Source organism: Pan troglodytes, chromosome 7, assembly GCF_028858775.2.
Source record: "Pan troglodytes isolate AG18354 chromosome 7, NHGRI_mPanTro3-v2.0_pri, whole genome shotgun sequence".
NCBI classification, from domain to species: domain Eukaryota; kingdom Metazoa; phylum Chordata; class Mammalia; order Primates; family Hominidae; genus Pan; species Pan troglodytes.
The window spans coordinates 21,376,701-21,395,563 of record NC_072405.2 but is presented as its reverse complement, the minus strand read 5'-3'; the positions used below and the strand labels follow the sequence as shown (position 1 = coordinate 21,395,563).

Sequence of the window (18,863 nt, the reverse complement as noted above, 5' to 3'; positions counted from 1 at the left end):
TCAAAATTCTGGGATTACAGGCATGAACTACTGTGGCCAGCTTCTCTCTCTTAAAAATATCACTGGACAACTAAATTAAACTTCCCTATATTTTGAACTTGCATTATTCAAAAGTTGTAATCAATAGAAGGTCTGAGTGAAGAAGAGACATACTCCAGTTAAAATTAAAGGGTGGTGAATTAATTTTGCTGCCTAAGCCCCTTATTATTCTCCTCTTTCTTCATCCTACACTCCAGCATTTGGGTTTTGACAAATTCTAAAAAGGCTAAATACCAGGTAGGGTAGAGAGTGGGGGTAGGGGGAGAACCCAGATTGGGGTCACGAAAGCTTAACAATAAATGAATGTTTTAAGGACAGCCATTCAATTTCTAACTTAGTTACTTTCCTTAATTGAATACCATTTAAAATTATTTCCAAAGGTTTCTATTCTTTGTCGTATGTCCTTTGAACATTACAAATAAAAATTATCCCCCCAGTAATTTTGCAATGCTGCATTGAACACAAATTATAACATTTTCCAAGTGCAGAGGAGTCTGTTATTTCCTCAGGGAGAGAAATCAATTTCCAAAGAGATTGCCTGGCTCATATCACTAGAGCAGAGGTTTAAACTGGTTGCCCTAGGGCTAAGTAAAGCCTAAAGTTAAAATTAAGTGGAATGGATTTCCATTTTTTAAAATTAGTTGCCAGCATCTAAAAATTGAGAGATTTCATATACAAATATAAAATTATAGGGGTTCTGGAAAAAATCTTTCAGCTCTTGTTAAGACAGGTCAACAAGCCAGTAAGCCCTAATGATGGCTGTCTTCTCAGAGGGGTCCTGAACCCCCCAATTCTCAACATCCCACTAGGGTCAACTTTACTCACTTTCATTGCCTGCCTAAGTGCCTGTCAGTGCTTTAGTGTTTTTTAACATATTACAGTGGGAAAAATGCAAGTGGGTATCCTTGGACAGTATCAATAATAACTAATATCAATTATTAAAATAGAGTAGGAACCAAAGCCAGTAGTCACTCAGCCTTCTGTCATGCAGTTTAGGAGTTAACTACGTAATCTTTCTTTCCATGCTAATACCACAGTTGAATGGGAAAACATCCAAATACAGTGGCCACGGATACCCCTGTGAACAGTCTCCAAGAAAGTGATGTCTGGCCAGGTGCGGTGGCTCACACCTGTAATCCCAGCACTTTGGGAGGCTGAGGCGGGCAGATCACCTGAGGTCAGGAGTTCGAGACCAGTCTGGCCAATGTGGTGAAACCCCATTGCTTCTAAAAATATAAAAGTTAGCCAGGCGTGGTGGCAGGTGCCTGTAGTCCCAGCTATGTGGGAGGCTGAGGCAGAAATGCTTTAAACCAGATGCGGAGGTTGTAGGGAGCTGAGAACCCACCACTGCACTCCAGCCTGGGTGACAAGAGTGAAACTCCATCTCAAAAAAACAAAAGAAAACAAAACAAAACAAAAAAGTGATGTTCAAGCTGAAGAAAGAGCAAAAGAGCATGACAGGCAGTGAATAGCACAGGTCTTGTTGCCAAATCATGTTTTAAAAATCTGCCATTGAGAACAAATAAGTAACAACACCCCATATAACTTGTGATAGGTTTTCATTTTGATGTATTGAAACAGTTTCAGAGGACCCTAAGCTGTTGGCACTGAAACAGGCTACATTGAACAGGTAATTCCTGCCTCTTAGTTTAGCATCTCAAACCAAAATCTCACTTAATGCAGCTCAGCTAAAAAATCCCTTCTAACATTATCTAACGTTATCTAACATTAACTTCTAACGTACGACAGAGACAGATGAAACCTTGAGTGATGAGTTGAAGGTTAAATGAAGAGGAAGGACACTGAGGGGTCTGGGGACCCTAAGAGGTAAAGTGCCACTGTTCGTTGACACTCTTCATGATTTTTTCACTTTCCTTCCCCCGCTTGTAAAGGTTCCTCAGATTCACAAAGGGTAATGCCAAGGTCTTATTTTGTTTTAATCTTCTCTTGGATGATGATTTAAATAGGATTTCATGTTTTAGTTCTAATAATGGTGGCTAACATTAATAAATGGTTATTATCTGTTAAGCACTTATGTACATTATTTTATTCAAGCCTCGTAAAACCCTCATGAGGTATGCACTATAACAACCTTCTTTTTTAAAGATGAAACTGAAGTTTTGAGAAGCTAAATAACATATTCAACTACACAGCCATGAAAAAAGAGAATGAAATAGACCAGGTGTGGTGGCTCACACCTGTAATCCCAACACTTTGGGAGGCCAAGACTGGCGGACTACTTGAGCCCAGGAGTTCAAGACCAGCCTGAGCAACATGGCAAAACCCTGTCTCTACAAAAATACAAAAATTAGCCAGATGTGGTGGCACGCACCTGTAGTGCCAGCTACTTGGGAGGCTAAGGTGAGAGGATCGCTTGAGCCTGGGATCCTCTTGTCCTCAGTGGGATGCACAGACATTCGGCTGCAGTGATCTGAGATTTCACCACTGTGCTGCAGCCTCGGCAACAGGGCGAGACGATCTCAAAAACAAGAATGAAATGATGTCCTTTGCAGCAACATGAATGCAGCTGGAGGCCATTATGTTAACCATATTAACACAGGAACCGGAAACCAAATACTCCATGTTCTCACTTATAAGTGGGAGCTAAACACTGAGTACTCATGGACATAAAGATGGCAACAATACACACTGGGAACTACTAGAGTGGGGAGAGAGGGAGGAAGGGGAGAAGCAGTTGAAAAACTGTTAGGTACTATGATTAGTACCTGGGTGACTGAACCAATCGTACCCCAAACCTCAGCATCATGCAATGTATCTGCACATGTACCCCCTGAATCTAAAATAAAAGTTTAAATTATAACATAAACAAATAACATATTAATCATAAACCTAGTAAGTGGCCTGCTCTAAAAGTCCTGCTTTCAACCACTATTCTCTTAAGCGTAGCAGCTTTCAAAATGTAGCATGTCCATTTCTAAGAAGAGTGGAATCAAAGCTATACAAATTGGGGCTTGGCCCTTGTCACAGGCTGTGTCAATAGACCAAAGATTGAAAGATGAGATTCAGAGAAGGTCAAATGCAAACCAATGCATCACCAAAAGAAAGGATTTTGGAGTTATTATTAGTATTATTATACAATGAGCAAACTACATAACATAATCTCCAGAGACATGTAATGAAATTAGAAAAGATCCAGGGACAGTGGCACCCATAATCAAGGAGAGAGGAATGGGGCTTGAATAAGAATAGAAGTTTTGCCTGTTTTATTCTGGAAAGATGAATGCTAAGTGGAATAAAAAGACTCCTGGGAACCTAATTAAATTAGAATACAACTTTAACCAGCAAACAAAAAATATTAAGAACTTATTCTGAGAATTGGTGTATTTGGAGGGGAGATATTTAGAATATATTTTTAAAGTCTGAATTTTTAATAAATAAGATAAATTAGTATGTTTCGAAGGTGCACTCTTATTTTTTAAGTTTGAATATTACACTGCAGCCTGAGCGATCTTTTCAAAATGCAAATCCAATCACGGGATGCGTTCTTCCATTAAAATGGCTTCTCGACCGGGCGCGGTGGCTCACGCCTGTTATCCCAGCACTTTGGGAGGCTGAGGTGGGCGGATCACGAGGTCAGGAGATCGAGACCATCTTGGCGAACACAGTGAAACCCTGTCTCTACTAAAAATACAAAAAAATTAGCTGGGTGTGGTGGCGGGCGCCTGTAGTCCCAGCTACTCGGGAGGCTGAGGCAGGAGAATGGCGTGAACCCGAGATCGTGTCACTGCACTCCAGCCTGGGCGACACAGCGAGACTTTGTCTCAAAAAAAAAAAAAAAGGCTTCTCACTGTTTATCACTCCTAAGGACTTTCCTTAACATAGTCACGCAGGGGATTGAAATTTCTTGCTTTTACTTTCCTGGCCTCCCGTTGAATCACACTCCCCCTTGCTGGTGACGGTGGGCTCTTGGGCAGCTCCTCCGGCTCCCACACTCATGAGGGCAACTGCATCATCTTGGGCCAGATCAGATCTCCATTTCCTGGGCCCTCACAGCACCGCTTTTTCATACAACCCTGTTGCTTCCTCCCACCAGGCTGTAGCCTTTGCACCCTCAGCAGTTACCAGTAGGTAAAAAGCCTGGAAACATCTGTTGAACGGAGGAGTCCCATACCCTTTAGAGCTGAATTCTGCTTTGGGTAAATTAGGGAGCCAGTAGTGGAAGTTAGCTTATTTATTTATTGATTTTTGTACAGATGGAGTCTTGCTATATTGCCAACGCTGGTCTCAAGCTCCTGGGATCAAGCAATCCTCCCACCTCGGTTCCCAAAAGCGCTAGGATTACAGGTGTGAGCCACTGCATTCACCCAGCATTTTTATTTTGTTTTATCAAAATTTATGAGGGAAATGGGAGAAGAGTCTTCTGTATGTAAACTAAGATATCGCTATGAAACCAATAAGTTTTAAACTATAATTAAGAGACTAAATTCTCCTATTTGTATTTGCCCCATTTAAAAACAAATTGTGCCCTTCCCCAGCTCCAATATTACCTCCCTGCTTTATGTATCTCCATCAGACATACTCTATATCTCTCATTTATTTTGTTTGTTATGCATTTTTCCCACGAGAAAGTAACCTCCAGGAGGGAAGGGATATTTGTCTCTTTTGCTCACTTCTGTATCTCCCAGTCTACAGCTGTGTTTGGCACATAGTAAATGCTCTTTCTGTATTTGTTGAATGAATGAGTTTAGTTCAGTAGTCTTCCTTGCCCAGAGATAGCAGGCAAAAACATCAATTAACCCCGAAGTAAATTTTCATGGAATCCAGTTCTGGATTTTTTTAAAGGCTCTTAATGCATCTATATTGAGCTGTGATCCCTTCACATTAGGCTTCCTAATACGTCAGGGGTCCTCAAACTACAGGCCATCAGAATCATCTGAGAGCTTGTAAAAGTTGCAGATTCTCATCATCAAAGATTGGAATTATGCAGTCAGACGCCAGCTAAGGGCAGTTCCAGGAGCTGCATTCGGACTGTGGCCCAAGGGCCAGTTTGAGAAACACGGGCTGTGACCCCCAGCACGTGCCGAGTGAAAGCTCAATTCCTCTAAGGCAGTATTTATCACCTACATTGGCTCCGTACCCATGCGGGTTTTAGCAATAAATAACCAATGTCCAAGGGACAGGTACCCTTCGCGCGTTTTTACAGATCTGGAAACACTGACCATCCCTTCCTCTCCGCTTCCCCTCCGTTCCCGCAAATTTACGCGGTTCCGGCCAGGATAAAAGACAGGTAAAAAGTGCGCAGAGCTACCAAGAAAAAGAAGGGACGCTCAAGGCACACTAGGGTCCAGGCCGGACACCTCCGCCAAGTAAATGCCTTGTGACCTTTGCCTTTGCACCCGGGGCCAATAGTTGGCGACTTTTCGGCGCTTCCCGCTGGGAACGTGGAGGCCCGTGGGGGAAACATTCCAGCCTTGGGCGGAGGAGGCGCGGGGCGGAGCGGGGGGGAGGAGGGGACCGAGGGGGCGGGACAGAGGAGGGGCGGGGCCTGGGCGGGGCGGGGCTAGAGGGCGGCCTGAGGCAGCGGCCACGGGGAAGAGGGGCGGGGGGGCGGAGCCTGGGAATGGGGCGGGGCCGGAGAACAGCCCGTCGCTAAGGCCTGCGACCCAGACCGCGGGGAGGAGGCGGTGCCGCCCGCTGTGGCCCCGCCCCTCGGGGGGTGGGCCCAGCGGGAGGGCCCGGCCGGCGGAGCGCGCGGGAGACAGTTCGCTCCGACTGCCCGAGCGAGGGCGCTTCGCTCCCAGCCAGGACATGGCCGCACCTCCCCGCATCAGGAGCGCCGGCTCACGGACTTCTCGCCCAACTCCCTGAGCGCTCCCTCGTTTCGATCTGTAAAAAACCCCGCTTTCTTTCTGGGGCCGTGACGAGGGGCAGGGAGCGGCGAGCAAGGATGCGTTGAGGACCGCGAGGGCGCGCGTCTCGGGTGCCGCCGTGGGTCCCGACGCGGAAGCCGAGCCGCCTCCGCCTGCCTCGACTTCCCCACTGCGCTTCCGCCGCCGCCTGCCGTGCTTGATGTGCAGAAAGAAGCCGGACACCATGATCCTAACACGTAAGCTAGACTTGCGTCTTGCCGTCGGGCCGGCCGCGGGAGCGGGCTGCGAAGGGGACCCGCCGCGAAAAAGTGTCACCCCGCCTTGTCAAGTCGGTGCCTGTTCTGTGCTCTTTAAACGCTTTCTGCAGAGTCTCCGGATTTTCTTGGAGGTGGTGTGGGGATAGCAGGACTCGCAGTTTGGGGAGGGAGTTTGAATTTTGGAGGAGTGACTCTTGATTACCTTTTGCCTGGGGACCGCGGGCCAGCGCACCAGGCGGGCTCCGGATCGGTCGCAACCCGTGAAGGGAAGCCCTGGTTCACTTTCCTCCTTGAGCCGGGCGGGGGCTCGCGGCTCTGGCTCGAAGGGCGCGGCGACACCGCCTTCTACCTTCCTTTCCTCTGGGGACTGCTCTGCGCTGGTACTGATCTCCTGTCATTCACCAGGTTAGTCCAAAATCAAAGTGAACTCCGGGAGAGTTTACTGTTTGGGAACGTTTTAGACCCTAGTGGCGCTTGGAATTTTTTTTTTTTTTCATCACTGCCTGAAAGTTCACCAAAAACTTGTTTTCCTTTTCAACCATTTTTGGGTAAGATACTTTAAGCGCTGGGAATTAACTCAGACCTGGCCAGGGAAGTCTCGGTTTGGTGGCCGCAGGTACCTGGAGAGTGTTGGGGTAGTTTAGCAAGCCCCGTGGCTTGCAAAAGTGCTTCTTGCTAGGAAACACACACACACACACACACACACACACACAGAGTTTTGTTTTTTTTCCCGGAGATGGGTCGCTGAATCGTGTCCCTGAAATGTCCCCTTGGGGATGCCCACGCCCTTGACCCGGACAAGGAGGCCGAGGAGCGAGTTCCTGGGCCGGAGAGAGGAAGGAAGCTCGCCTCCCGACCCGACTATTTTCGTAACAAGGCGACAGCTTCTTGGAAGCCTGCCCCCACTCCATGTCGCTGTCCCCACCTCCAGAGTCCTGGGGCGAGCCTTTGATCCCTCCGAAGGAGGTGCACCCCTCCTCTCTGCAGCACCCTGCTGCGTGTAGTTTGCTGCGTCCGCGAGCGTCCTTTAGCGCACATCCCCTGGGGCGAGGAAAGTGAGAGGGGACACGGGGTCAGGCTGGTGGGGTCTCATCCTGGTCAGCAGCCTGCTAGCTGGGCGAACTTGGGCAGTTACAGGACCTCGCTGTGCCTCCTTCATCTGCAGCAAAGGGGTGCTAACTGTATTACCTCCGCGCGGGGAGGTTGTGAGGATCAAATGAGCTCATGCAAGTAAAGTGATTAGCAGGTTGCCTGTTCCCGATGTTCGATAAATACCCAGTGTGTGCTAATCACCGCAGAAGGAAACCCCTGCTTGCAGTCATTAATCTGCATTTAAAGAAAGCTTCGTCCCACTCCCCACCCTTCCCCATCCCCAGTCTTGTTTTGAGTGAGTCTTTTTACACCCAATATGGATGAGCAAATGGATTCATTCTCAGGATTCAGAGGTTGTTTCGGCGATTACTGGTGAGATAGAGGAATGCAGCCTAGGCTGGTGGCATTGATGATGTATTTGGAAAAAACATTACAGCTCGGGAGAAGGCAGAATACTGAGTCTCAGATTACATTTTTTTTCCTCCAAAATTCTGTTTGCTGAAGGGATGAGGGAAAATAATAGTCCAGCAGACTGCAGCCCTCTGAATGTAAATCTATCAGCAGCTCCAAGAGGTTGAGTAATTCGCCATCCATCTGGACTACAGACTGGTCCTCGGTGGAGATAATTTGCAGACTATAAGTGTGGAATTAATGGAGGTGCCATCTTGGCTTGCAGACGGCAGCAGATGGTCAGAGGGGTGCCCTGTAAGGCAGCAGCCCCTCTAATCGAAGAACTAAAGTCCTGGGGAACCAGTGTCAAATGGTTAGCAGATGTGTGCACAAAAGTTATTTTGAGACATTTTCTGAGAAAATGTTGGCGATTGCATGTATTCACATTTCTTGTGGCATGCCAGATTTACAGCGTGGCCTGAGCGCAGATGCATACTTTTTGCATTAGTACTACTGTTCAGAGTTTAAAATGAAGCACAGCAGACTGAGTTTCTCTCCTGGCTGTTTTGAAAAGTTTGCTTTTGACAAATACTTATTTTATTTTAATTCACACAGAGTAGCACCAAACAGCCTGGAAGTTCAAAACGGGGACTGGGGATAAATAGTTTCCAACTTAAATCTTTCCCTGGAGTGGGTGAGAAAAGCGGTTTTGGTGACTTATGTCATAACTTCCCAATTGCAGATTTCATGAGAAACACCACTCATTCCTTAAACAGTGAATAGATGAGCAATTAACTATTGCTAACTATGAAGGCAGTGTTTCAAATTTTAATGCACTGGAAAGATTGAAGGATTTTCTTAGGGCTCTGGAGTAAAGGTGAAAGGCAGGTTACCCTTCAACCTAAAGCCCTTGTTTACATGTTTTTTTGTTCTGTACTGTAGTTGAGAGAGCAAAGACTAAGCAAAGTTTAGAGCATTTCTACATTAAAAGAGGTGTTTGGGTGCTTCTGGAAAATATACCAGACCAGTGGAAAGACATGTTGTGATTCAACAAGTTATTACTGTGAAGTGAGTTTAAAAATGTGTATAGTAATTAAACTCTTATTTGTAGAACTATTATGGGACTTAAAGGGTATATGGGAGGCCCCAGTTGAGATGCCTTCCAATCAGAGGCTTGGTGAGATTCCAAGAGGTGGTTTCAAATACAGAAATAAGTACTTGGGTTTCCCTTGGTGTCCCCATGGAGATTTTAAGCCATGACGCAATGTTTAAATCAGAGTGGTATTTTTATGACTTAAGCGGGTAAATATGCAATTGGAAAATATTCAGGGAAGGGTGATTTGGTCCAGAAGAATGGGGGCATCCAGAGTACAGTGGGTGAAATGGATCGGACTTTTTGGAAGAGAGCCTTGTGCTGGACAGGATGGCCCAGTATTGTCAACACAAGTTTCTCATGCTTCACTCTCCTTCCTAGCAACAGGAAGACGGAAATGAGGCCATGCAAAAATAAAAGACCCTGAAAGACTCCAGACAATACCTGATCCACCCTACCATTCACCCTGTATAGCCAGAAGACTTTTACAAAAGTAAAAATAACTTCAGATGTTTCCCCTTCCTCCCTGGCTATTGCCAAATCATTAAAGACTGAATTCTCAGTGCTTTACAACATCATAGCAAAACCTGGCGCCATGGTGTGACTGGCATCCAGACCCACATCATGCCAAGCCTGTTCTTGAGATTATAAAGCAGACCTGGGGAGAAAGGTGATTTTCATTTGTAATGTTTGCACAGTCCAATGATTTGAATTACATGAATTGGGATCTAGTGGGAGAGAACTAATTTCTTTAGTGTCTAGACAGTTGTATCTCTGACTTTTCTCAGAATACTCATTTTATCAGGATCTGCTCCTGAAATTCTTAGTTTGGAGTTGTGGGGCTCTCATGCAAAGGAGTAATCTGTACATCATTCAAGACACTAAAAAATACGTTCCTTCATGTTGCAGTCAGGGTGAACTAATGCCCAACCATAGAGTGTAAATATCCAGTGTGTCCTAGAAAGCACAATTCCAAGATCCTCTTTTCCCTGGCTGTGAAATTAGAAGGAACATGCTTTTCTGGAGCACTTTCACAACTGTCTCTATTTCTGACTCTGTGGCCTTTGCATATGGATGAATGCAGAGGGAGGTGAGGGCTGTTCCTCTTTGAAGGAAGACAGTGCTGTAGGGTTGAAGTATGTTTTATAGGAATGAGTTACTGCGTTGAATGAGCGCCCTCAGCGGTGTTTTCTTTCAGCTTCAAATTAGTTAGAGATCCAGTTAATGTAAAAGGGTTTAGATTCCCAGCTGAGAAGGGCTCCATCTGTCCTCTGGCCCTTTTCCTTCTGTGGGACCTTGTGTTATTAGGGATTACCATGATCAGTGATAAGAACTGCGGAGTCCTCCTGGGGGACCTCTAATTAGGTCTACTCTGTCTTAACGTTTTGTTCACTTGCCATCATAATTAATGTTCTGCCTTGCCATCATAATTTGTTCTGCCTTGCCATCATAATTAATGGAGAACAGGAAGAAAGCCTTCACATGAAGCTTATATATTTTCTTTTTTCTTTTCTTTTCTTTTCTTTTTTTTTTTTTTTTTTGAGACGGAGTCTCTCTCTGTCGCCCAGGCTGGAGTGCAGTGGCGCAATCTTGGCTCACTGCAAGCTCCGCCTCCCGGGTTCACGCCATTCTCCTGCCCCAGCCTCCCGAGTAGCTGGGACTACAGTAGGCGCCCGCCACAATGCCCAGCTAATTTTTTTGTATTTTTAGTAGAAACAGGGTTTCATCGTGTTAGCCAGGATGGTCTGGATCTCCTGACCTCGTGATCCGCCCGCCTCGGCCTCCCAAAGTGCTGGGATTACAGGCGTGAGCCACCGCGCCCAGCAAGCCCATATATTTTCATAGTGTCTCCCAGGCAGCAACGAGACTTCTCTATTGTGGCCCTTACGGAGCCTTACAGTTACTTTGTAATTTCCTGGGAGGCTTGTGTGCGTAGGTAGGCAGCTGTAATGTTGGAGTGCAGGAATGACAAATTTTTTGTGAGTCCCCTCCATGGGGGGAGTCTCATGAGAGGAGACTTGGGGCTCTGTCTTTAACATTTGGGGGAGTGTTCTGGGATACCATTTTCTAAAACTCTGGCCCGCGTTGACTGTACGAAATAATGTTTTCTTCAGTGAAAGTACTTTCAAATATTATTTCTAAAGGAAATTTTTCTCCCAAATGTGACTGAAAATATGTGAATGCCTGCCTATAAGGAAATAAAGTTTTGAGCACCAAAAGGTGAACTATTATATCCTTCTAAAGTGAAGCCAAGACACAGTGGAAATCAGTTTCTCTTAATCATTCATCAGCCTTGGGGTTTTTTGGTTGTTGTTTTTTGGGGGTTTTTTTTTGTTCTACTAGACTTAACTTTCCTCGTGAAAAGTGTGCTTATTTTCATTTTATACATTTCTCTACTTGGTGCCTTTTGGTGTCTACCCCTTCCCCCGGCCGGGGAAAAATCAAAAGCTCATTGAAGGCTGAGGTCAGTGAAGCTGAGTCCTCAGATGCCTTTGGCCCCTCCCATCCACATTTTGTTCTCTGCCCTGCCCCACCTTTGAGTGTCCTGTGGAGAGGACTGGAGGTCAGTTCCTGAAGCTTGTCAGAAAGGCGCCTTCCTTCTCCTCGCAGGAGTCTCTAAAGGATGTTTAAGGGACAAAAGTTTTCCACACCCTGGGGTGGTAGCATTTCCCAGGCTGGCAGCACTTTAGGAAGCCACGGAAGAAGAGACTTCAGAAGTGAAATGGCCTGTGGCCCATGCACGGTGCTGCACCACAGCCACGCTGTGTCCCTCCTCACACTCAAGTGACAAAATAGAAGATGCTGAAACTGAAGTGATTTTTACCTCCTGATTCTAGAGAAACCATAAACTCATAAGGGATCCAATCTCCATACAGTTCTCTTTTTCAAATTGTATAGCACAGAAAGGGCATTTTATGTAATGCTTGGACATCTGTAAAAGTCATTTTCATGGGAAGTTCCAGAACTTGGCAAAGGCAGCCTGGAAAACCAGTGCCTTTTCCCAACTGAGGGACGGCTGAGATGCAGAGAGGTTCAGTGACCAGTCCAAGATCACATGTGAGTTGACTGGAACCTCAGACCCCTTCCAGTCAACATGTGTAAACAAAATGAAGGTCTTAAGTTGTTTGTAGGAACCTGAATCACAATTTGACCATTAGATTAATTTCTGTTCATTCATTAGTGTTCATTTAGGGGGCTGGGTGTCCCAAGCAATACTGGTGAAAATAATTCCTTAGCTCACCTAGAACACAGCAAATCTTACTTTTTTCTCACACTTTTTGGCAGAAAACTGAGAACGTCTAGTTGAATAGTGTTTCCTCTTTGAGGTTTGACATAGAAATGGCTGGAGGTGGCTTATACTCCTAACAAGTACCTGCCATATTTTCATTGTCATTGGTCTTTGATAAGGCAACTTGATATTTCATTCATTTTCTTTTTTCTGTTAGAATGGACGAAAATATGGGTGAGCAGTTTTTTTAATAGACGTTCCTGCTATCACCTTTATTTCTAATTTAAGGTTTTACAGCGTTGCAATTTGCACACTATTTTATTTTCTCCTGTGCTATCGCAGAACTATAAAGCAAAAGCCAATGTTGCGGGAGATGCCCCTCGTAGAATAAGCTTTGCTAACATATGTAAAAGAAAGAGTTTATTTGTATGCCAACTTTTAATAATAGAGACAGGGTTACTCTAGGTTTGTAACCAGACATTTTGCCTTGAATAAGAAGTTTAAAGAGGGAATGGATTATATAATCTTAAAACATGTGCTTCATTTTACCAAAAAAAAAATGAGACTCAGAAAAATAAGGACCTTTAAAACTGTATTAATTAGATACTTTTCTTTCTTGAAATTCTTAATCTATGCAGTTATCATCTTCAAAGGACTTCGTACTTTATGAGCTATTCCAAATCACTGTTGTTAGTGCATAGTTTGAACTGCATAAATATTTGACGTAGAATACTAGAAATACGTATACGTGTGTGTGTGTATGTGTGTGTGTGTGTGTGTGTGTGTGTGTATATGGATAGAGAGATATGTGTGTCCCTGTAGCAGCGATTTATTTTTATCCTGCCCCAGGTTGAAATGAAATAGAAAGATGTGATGATTCAGTATCCATTTCCTTCTTAGTTTATTTTGATTTCAGTTTGACCTCTTTTTGCTGGGTAATAAGTGCCAATTTTTGATTAGTTGGGAGATATTTTCTGTTCCTGGAAATAACTGGATCCGCACAAGCCTAGAGGGCCTGATGGAGCCATGTCCCTCATGGGCTCAAATTCATCCAGAGCTGTTGCCTTTGCCAGGGAAGAGCACATATTTTGATGTGAGCTGCTTGCCTTTTCCTGGTTTATGTGTTAAAAGGAGTACTTTGCAAACTCTTGTACTAGATGATCCCCAAAGAGGATTTCAATTGGTTTAAATTCTACATGGCTAAAGTGTAACTTGCAGGGCTTCACCCCAGGTATAGGCTTGCAGGGCCTGTCTCCCAATGTTTCCTCCTTTCAAGGCAAAACCATTTATTAAGTTGTCATCACATCACAGGGAAAATGGGTCCTTTTTCCCCTCCTTTCTATAATTTCTAGGAATGTTCTTTACTAGAAAGCTGTGTATGTATGTCTCCAAATCTCAAGCAGAAGAATAAGAGAAAAAAAATGAACAAAACTTAAAAAGGAAGCTCCCCAAAGCTTCCATTCCTTACTAGGACTGAAAACCAGTATGGTGATTTACAAGTGAGGGCACTGTTGAAATAGGTAAGAAGGGCCTAACCTGGGGATGAGAGCTGGGTAGCTTTAGCCCCTTCAGCAAATCACCTCAATTCTGTACCAGCTTCCTCATTTGTAAAGAGAAAAGATGAAAAGCTTCAAGATGTATTTCAGCGCCCAAGTCACGGATTCTTTGGAAGAGAACATGCTGCTGTAAACATGAAAGATCAATAAGGAAAGTAAAACTCTTAAGAGCCTTCTATGCATTGAAGTGTTTTCTTCCTCTCAAGTTGAAATTTAGAGGGCTATAGACATGCACAGAAGCAAACGTCATTGGTTTTGTGTTGTCTATGATATGAATACAGGCTTCATGGGACAAATCAAGAAGTCGATCTCTTAAAAAGCAAATTAGGCCAGGTTTGGTGGCTCATGCCTGTAATCCCAGCACTTTGGGAGGCCAAGGCGGATGGATCACTTGAGGTCAGGAGTTTGAGACCAGCCTGGCCAACATGGCGAAACCCCGTCTCTACTAAAAATACGAAAATTACCCGGGTGTGGTCGTGAGCACCTGTAATCCCAGCTACTTGGAAGGGTGAGGAAGGAGAATCGCTTGAACCCGGGAGGCAGAGGTTGCTGTGAGTTGAGATTGTGCCACTGCACTCCAGCGTGGGTGACACAGTGAGACTCTGTCTCAAAAAAAAAAAAAAAGGAAAAAAGAAAGGCAAATTGGAAATGTTAGCTTTTAAAATAAAAGTAATTAAAACTTTCGTAAATTTGCAAAATTGGGGATCTCTCGTAGCAGTTTCTAGTGGTCCAGTTTTTTGAGGGAAGAAGAATGTTTCCATGTAATTGATAAGACATCTGGAAAATTAACAGCGGGCATGGAAACCTTTCTAGAGGTGGTCTTAGAGAGAAGGTGAAATGGGCATAAAGGAAATATTAGAGTCAAAAACTTAGGGAATTTACAAAGCCACTGGCAAGCCCAGGTTTTATAGATGAAGCATCAGGACCAGAGAAATTCTTTTCTTAAGGCCACCTATCTAGGCAGTGGATTCTTTCCTGGAGCTGTTTTCCTGACTTGTTACAGTAATGCTTTGTCCTCTGTGATAGAGTATCAGAAGGACTTCAGGGCACCCAGGTGCAAAGCTGTTTTACATCTGAGGAAATAATGTTGGTTGCTCATTGTATAACCAGGCTCAGAAGGTGCTTCCATCTGATCCATGAGATAACTTCCTTTCTGCTTCATACTCCTGCTTTTTGCTCTGTATTGTAGTAAATCCAGACTGCATTCCTCCCAACACTTCTGCTTCCCAGCTTACCTCTTACTTCATTCAGGGTCCTTTACACCGAATCCCCTCTCCTGCAATCCAGTTTCATATCCAAGATCATAATGCTTCCTTAAATAAAGGAGCACAGACTGGGCCCACGCAGACCCCACTTGTCCACTAGCAAGAAGGGACACCTCTCCCACTCTGATGTCACACATGTCTTTCCTATGTCATATCACATTCCTCTTCCTACTGTACAGAAGTTCTTCATGCTTAGAAGAAAAACTATGCATGAGAATAGTGCATTTCAAATTGGTCACATTGGTAGATAACATAGCATTTAAAAATATATAAAAATGTAAGACTGTATCACTTATTGTAGGTTTTGTTTGAAACTTCTTTTATAATAGTTACATATACAGACACGTGTTTATATGCATGAATGTGTACTTATATTTATACACACATATATACATGTACATACATGTATATATGTGTGTACCATGTTACAATGTAGAATGTATTTCCTATTGGGGATCCTGGTCAGAAAAATTAAGACCACTTACTAGAACAAAAATTGTATGAGTGGTTTATTTCTTTATGTAATATTTATTGAGCAACTACTGTGTGCTGTTGTAGGTGCTTGGGATATATCACAGAATAAAATGGACAAAGAAGCTTGCCCTTTTGGAGCTTACAAAGAGGAAAGACAGAAAGTAAACATAATAAGTTTTGTGGAAGAAGAAAAAATAAAACAAGAAAAGGGGGAGAGAGGGCCCAGGTGCCACGGCCCACGCCGGTCATCCCACATTTTGGGAGGGAGGCCGAGGCAGGCAGATCACTTGAGGTCAGGAATTCGAAACCAGCCTGACCACCACGGTGAAACCATGTGTTTACTAAAAAAAAAAAAAAAAAATTAGCCCAGTGTGGTGGCGGGTGCCTGTAGTCCCAGCTACTCAGGAGGCTGAGGCAGGAGAATCGCTTGAACCTGGGAGACAGAGGTTGCAGTGAGCCAAGATTGTGCCACTGCATTCCGGCCTGGGAGACAAAGTTGAGACTCCTTGTCAACAACCAAAAAGGTGCGGGGGCGGGGGGTGCAGGGAGTAGGGGGACAGGGCATGAGAGGAGGCCGGTGTGGCTGGATCAGTCAGAGGCAGGCGGGGTCCTGACAGGAGCCAGGACATGTGGGACATTGTTAGGAGTTTGGCTTTCACCAATGAAAGGGGCACTCACTAACGTGATGTGTACAGGGTCACTTGGGGCTTAACAAACACGTGGACCTTGCAATAGCCCTTAGGAAACCAGTTCGTTTCTAAGTGGAGGATACAGGGTCCTCATACGTGCTGTACTCCACTGTGAATTTCCTTTCCACTTGGCTTCCTACTTCGAGTCAGGAGCTTGTGTCTTTGATTTTCCCTGAGACCTGCTGGCAGTACGCCTAGTCGGATCAATAAATAGTGAAAGGGAAAATGTAGGATGATTAGCTTTAGCTAAACATAGGACTGTACTAGAATATACCTAACAGTAGATTTGAGTTAGCTATTGTTAAGCCAGAGAGCCTAAGAAACTGACTTAGTGACTGACCAGTCTCCCAGAAGCTTCTTGTTTTTTTTTTTTTTTCAGACTATGCATAGCAGATGTTTGGAATTTTTTTAGGCACCTGAGGGCAGGAATGCTGTCAGTTGCTGGTGAAAATCTTTACTGTGATTAGATAACATTAGAGTTTAATAAATATTAATATATGAAGTCTGCTGTCTGCCTTAACCTTACTAGGAATTTATTTTACATAGATAACTCCTGATAACCAGTCTTTGGCAACTGTGTATGTTTAACAGTTGGTTGTTTTTTAATTGCAAAGAGTAAGAGATTCAAGTCATCGTTCTCAGTCTGCCTTTAAAGAAAGGAAAATAGTAATAGATTTTTTTTTCTTTTCCTTCTTCACACCAACCTATCTGTAATTCCTTTGTGCAAAAAGTTGTCTTTCGGGATATACAAATGAATTAAAAAGTGAGAAGTTGGTGGAGTGAAGAAGGGGGAATTCATTTGAGAGAACTCAGGGCTTAAGGTATGAGAGCTTGGTACGTCCTCAGAACTCCAAGGAGTTTGGAAAGCCTGGAGCAAGCTTACATTTGGAGGCCTTCCAAGAGTTGAGTGGATAGGCAGATGCCAAACTGTGAAGGCTGTGGTCTTTGCTGAGGAGTTTGGATTGTATTTGAAAGGCGGTGGAAAGTCACTAAAGAATTCTAAGCAGGGGAGTGACATAATGAAATATGTGTTTCATAAAACCAGCCCAGTGGCTCGGGGATCCTTGAAGGAGGATGGATTTGTTGGGGGCAGGGAGGGGTGAGGCTTATCAGAGTTCAGTGAGGAGGCTGTTAGGATAATCCAAGGGTGAAAAAGTCCAGGACGAAGGAATACAAAGAAATGTTATCTGGCTTAGTGGTCCTCAATCCTGGCTGCCTTTAAACTGAGGGAGCTTTTCTGAAATACAATGTCCAGGCCCTACCTAGACTGAGTGAATCAGAATACTTGGGGAGGGGATGGTCGGTGTTTTTAAAAAGCTCCCTGGCCAGGCACGGGTGGTTCACGCCTGTAATCCCAGCACTTTGGGAGGCCGAGGCAGGAGGATTGCCTGAGCCCAGGAGTTTGAGATCAGCCTGGGCAACATAGCGAGACTCTGTCTCTATAAAAAAAGTATAAAAACTTAGCCAGGCATGGTGGTACACACCTGTAGTCCCAGCTACTCAGGAGGCTGAGGCAGGAGGGTTGCTTGAGCCCAAGAGTTCAAGGCTACAGAGAGCTGTGATCGTGCCACTAGACTCCAGCCTAGGTGACAGAGTGAAACCCTGTCTCAAAAAAGAAAAGAAAAGAAAACTCCCCAGCGCAATGCCTGCCTACATCCAGGGCTGGGAGTCACCAAGATCTCCTTACCTTACTACAAGTATTTGTGGTCGTGATTTGCTTCTCCCAGTGAACGCCCTCTGGAACCCACCCATCAGGTAAAGATGGGTTGTAATTAAAGCCATCATATCCACCTGCACAACATTCCTGCCAAATTGGTCACCTTGATGTCATCAGAATTGATAAGCAGTATCTTCCTTCCCATTTGAAGGAATCTTTGTCACCACGGGGAGGAGAATGCATTTGGTTTGGATCAAAAAGCACCACCTGCCTGCACACAGCTGACACGGTTCTCTAGCAGTAAAAGCATCAACTTTTCCATGAATCTTTGCCCATATGTCTGTCAAATTTTAGGGAATCCAGGGAATCTGCAAAGTGCTTGAATTTTCTTACATTCCTTTAATTTCTTAAAATTGCATTTTTAAAAAAAATTCACTGTACCATTTGCATCGAAGCCTGATTTTGGTGGCATATTATCAAAGAAGAGAAGAAATCCAAAAGTTCCCCCTGTGAAGCTAGAGCGAATGGTAGATTGAAGTAATCATATCTTGTTTAGACCCAATTACTGTTGCTCAACCAGCTAAGATAACAGAGTTCAACAGAATGATGCTGGGGGTGGGGAGTTTTTGTTCAGCTTACTGTTGAGGAGTGATGGGAAGACAGGATCATCCCGTCATGCCAGGAAATGTGCAAATATGGCCTAATGGTTCTCAGCCATACACAAAAGGGTGTCCGGGACTCATCCATCTAATGTCCAGAACTGCTTTGTGAAACGACTTTGACTAAAGCTGTTTCCAGTAAAAATTTCCTGTTTCCTCCTTACGGCATTTGTCTGTTGTTTGCTTAGAGAAAACCCAGGTATAAAAGTTTCATTGTATTTCCATTGTATTTTTAGTTTCTAGTGGCATTTTTGTTCAGTGGGGAATGTTTTTAAAAAAAATCATCCTCGTAATTTTCACATCACCACCCACATACATTGAAGGGAAAATCACACATTCAGAGCTGTGTTAGAGGCCCCCCAAAACAAGCATGGGGTAGATAAACGTGTCCGAAGTAATGTAATATATATGCGGTTTTCGGTAATATTTTAGATTTTGTTCATTGTTACATAATATATTATATGTATTTGTTACATAATGTACATTATATATATATATATATATATTTTTTTTTTTTTTTTTTTTTTGCGACGGAGTCTCTTTCTGTCATCCAGGTTGGAGTGCAGTGACCCAGTCTCAGCTCACTGCCACCTCCGCCTCCCCAGTTCACGCCATTCTCCTGCCTCAGCCTC

The 18,863-nt window shown here is 44.3% G+C and overlaps 1 protein-coding gene across 10 annotated transcripts in view; it reads left to right on the top strand.

Annotated features, from left to right (window-relative positions):
* DLC1 (DLC1 Rho GTPase activating protein) overlaps nt 1-18,863 on the top strand; it is a 527,396-nt gene that overhangs the window by 471,654 nt on the left and 36,879 nt on the right. The window contains exon 1 of one of the 10 annotated variants that reach the window (XM_016959116.3): nt 5,687-6,106. The exons of 7 other annotated variants lie outside the window; for them this stretch is intronic. In XM_016959116.3, coding sequence (XP_016814605.1) covers nt 6,070-6,106 — 37 coding nt within the window. In that variant the 5' untranslated portion in view covers nt 5,687-6,069. Of the gene's footprint in view, nt 1-5,686; nt 6,533-18,863 lie in introns of those variants that run through there. 2 more of the 10 variants (XM_063816885.1, XM_016959117.3) reach the window with 2 other exon arrangements.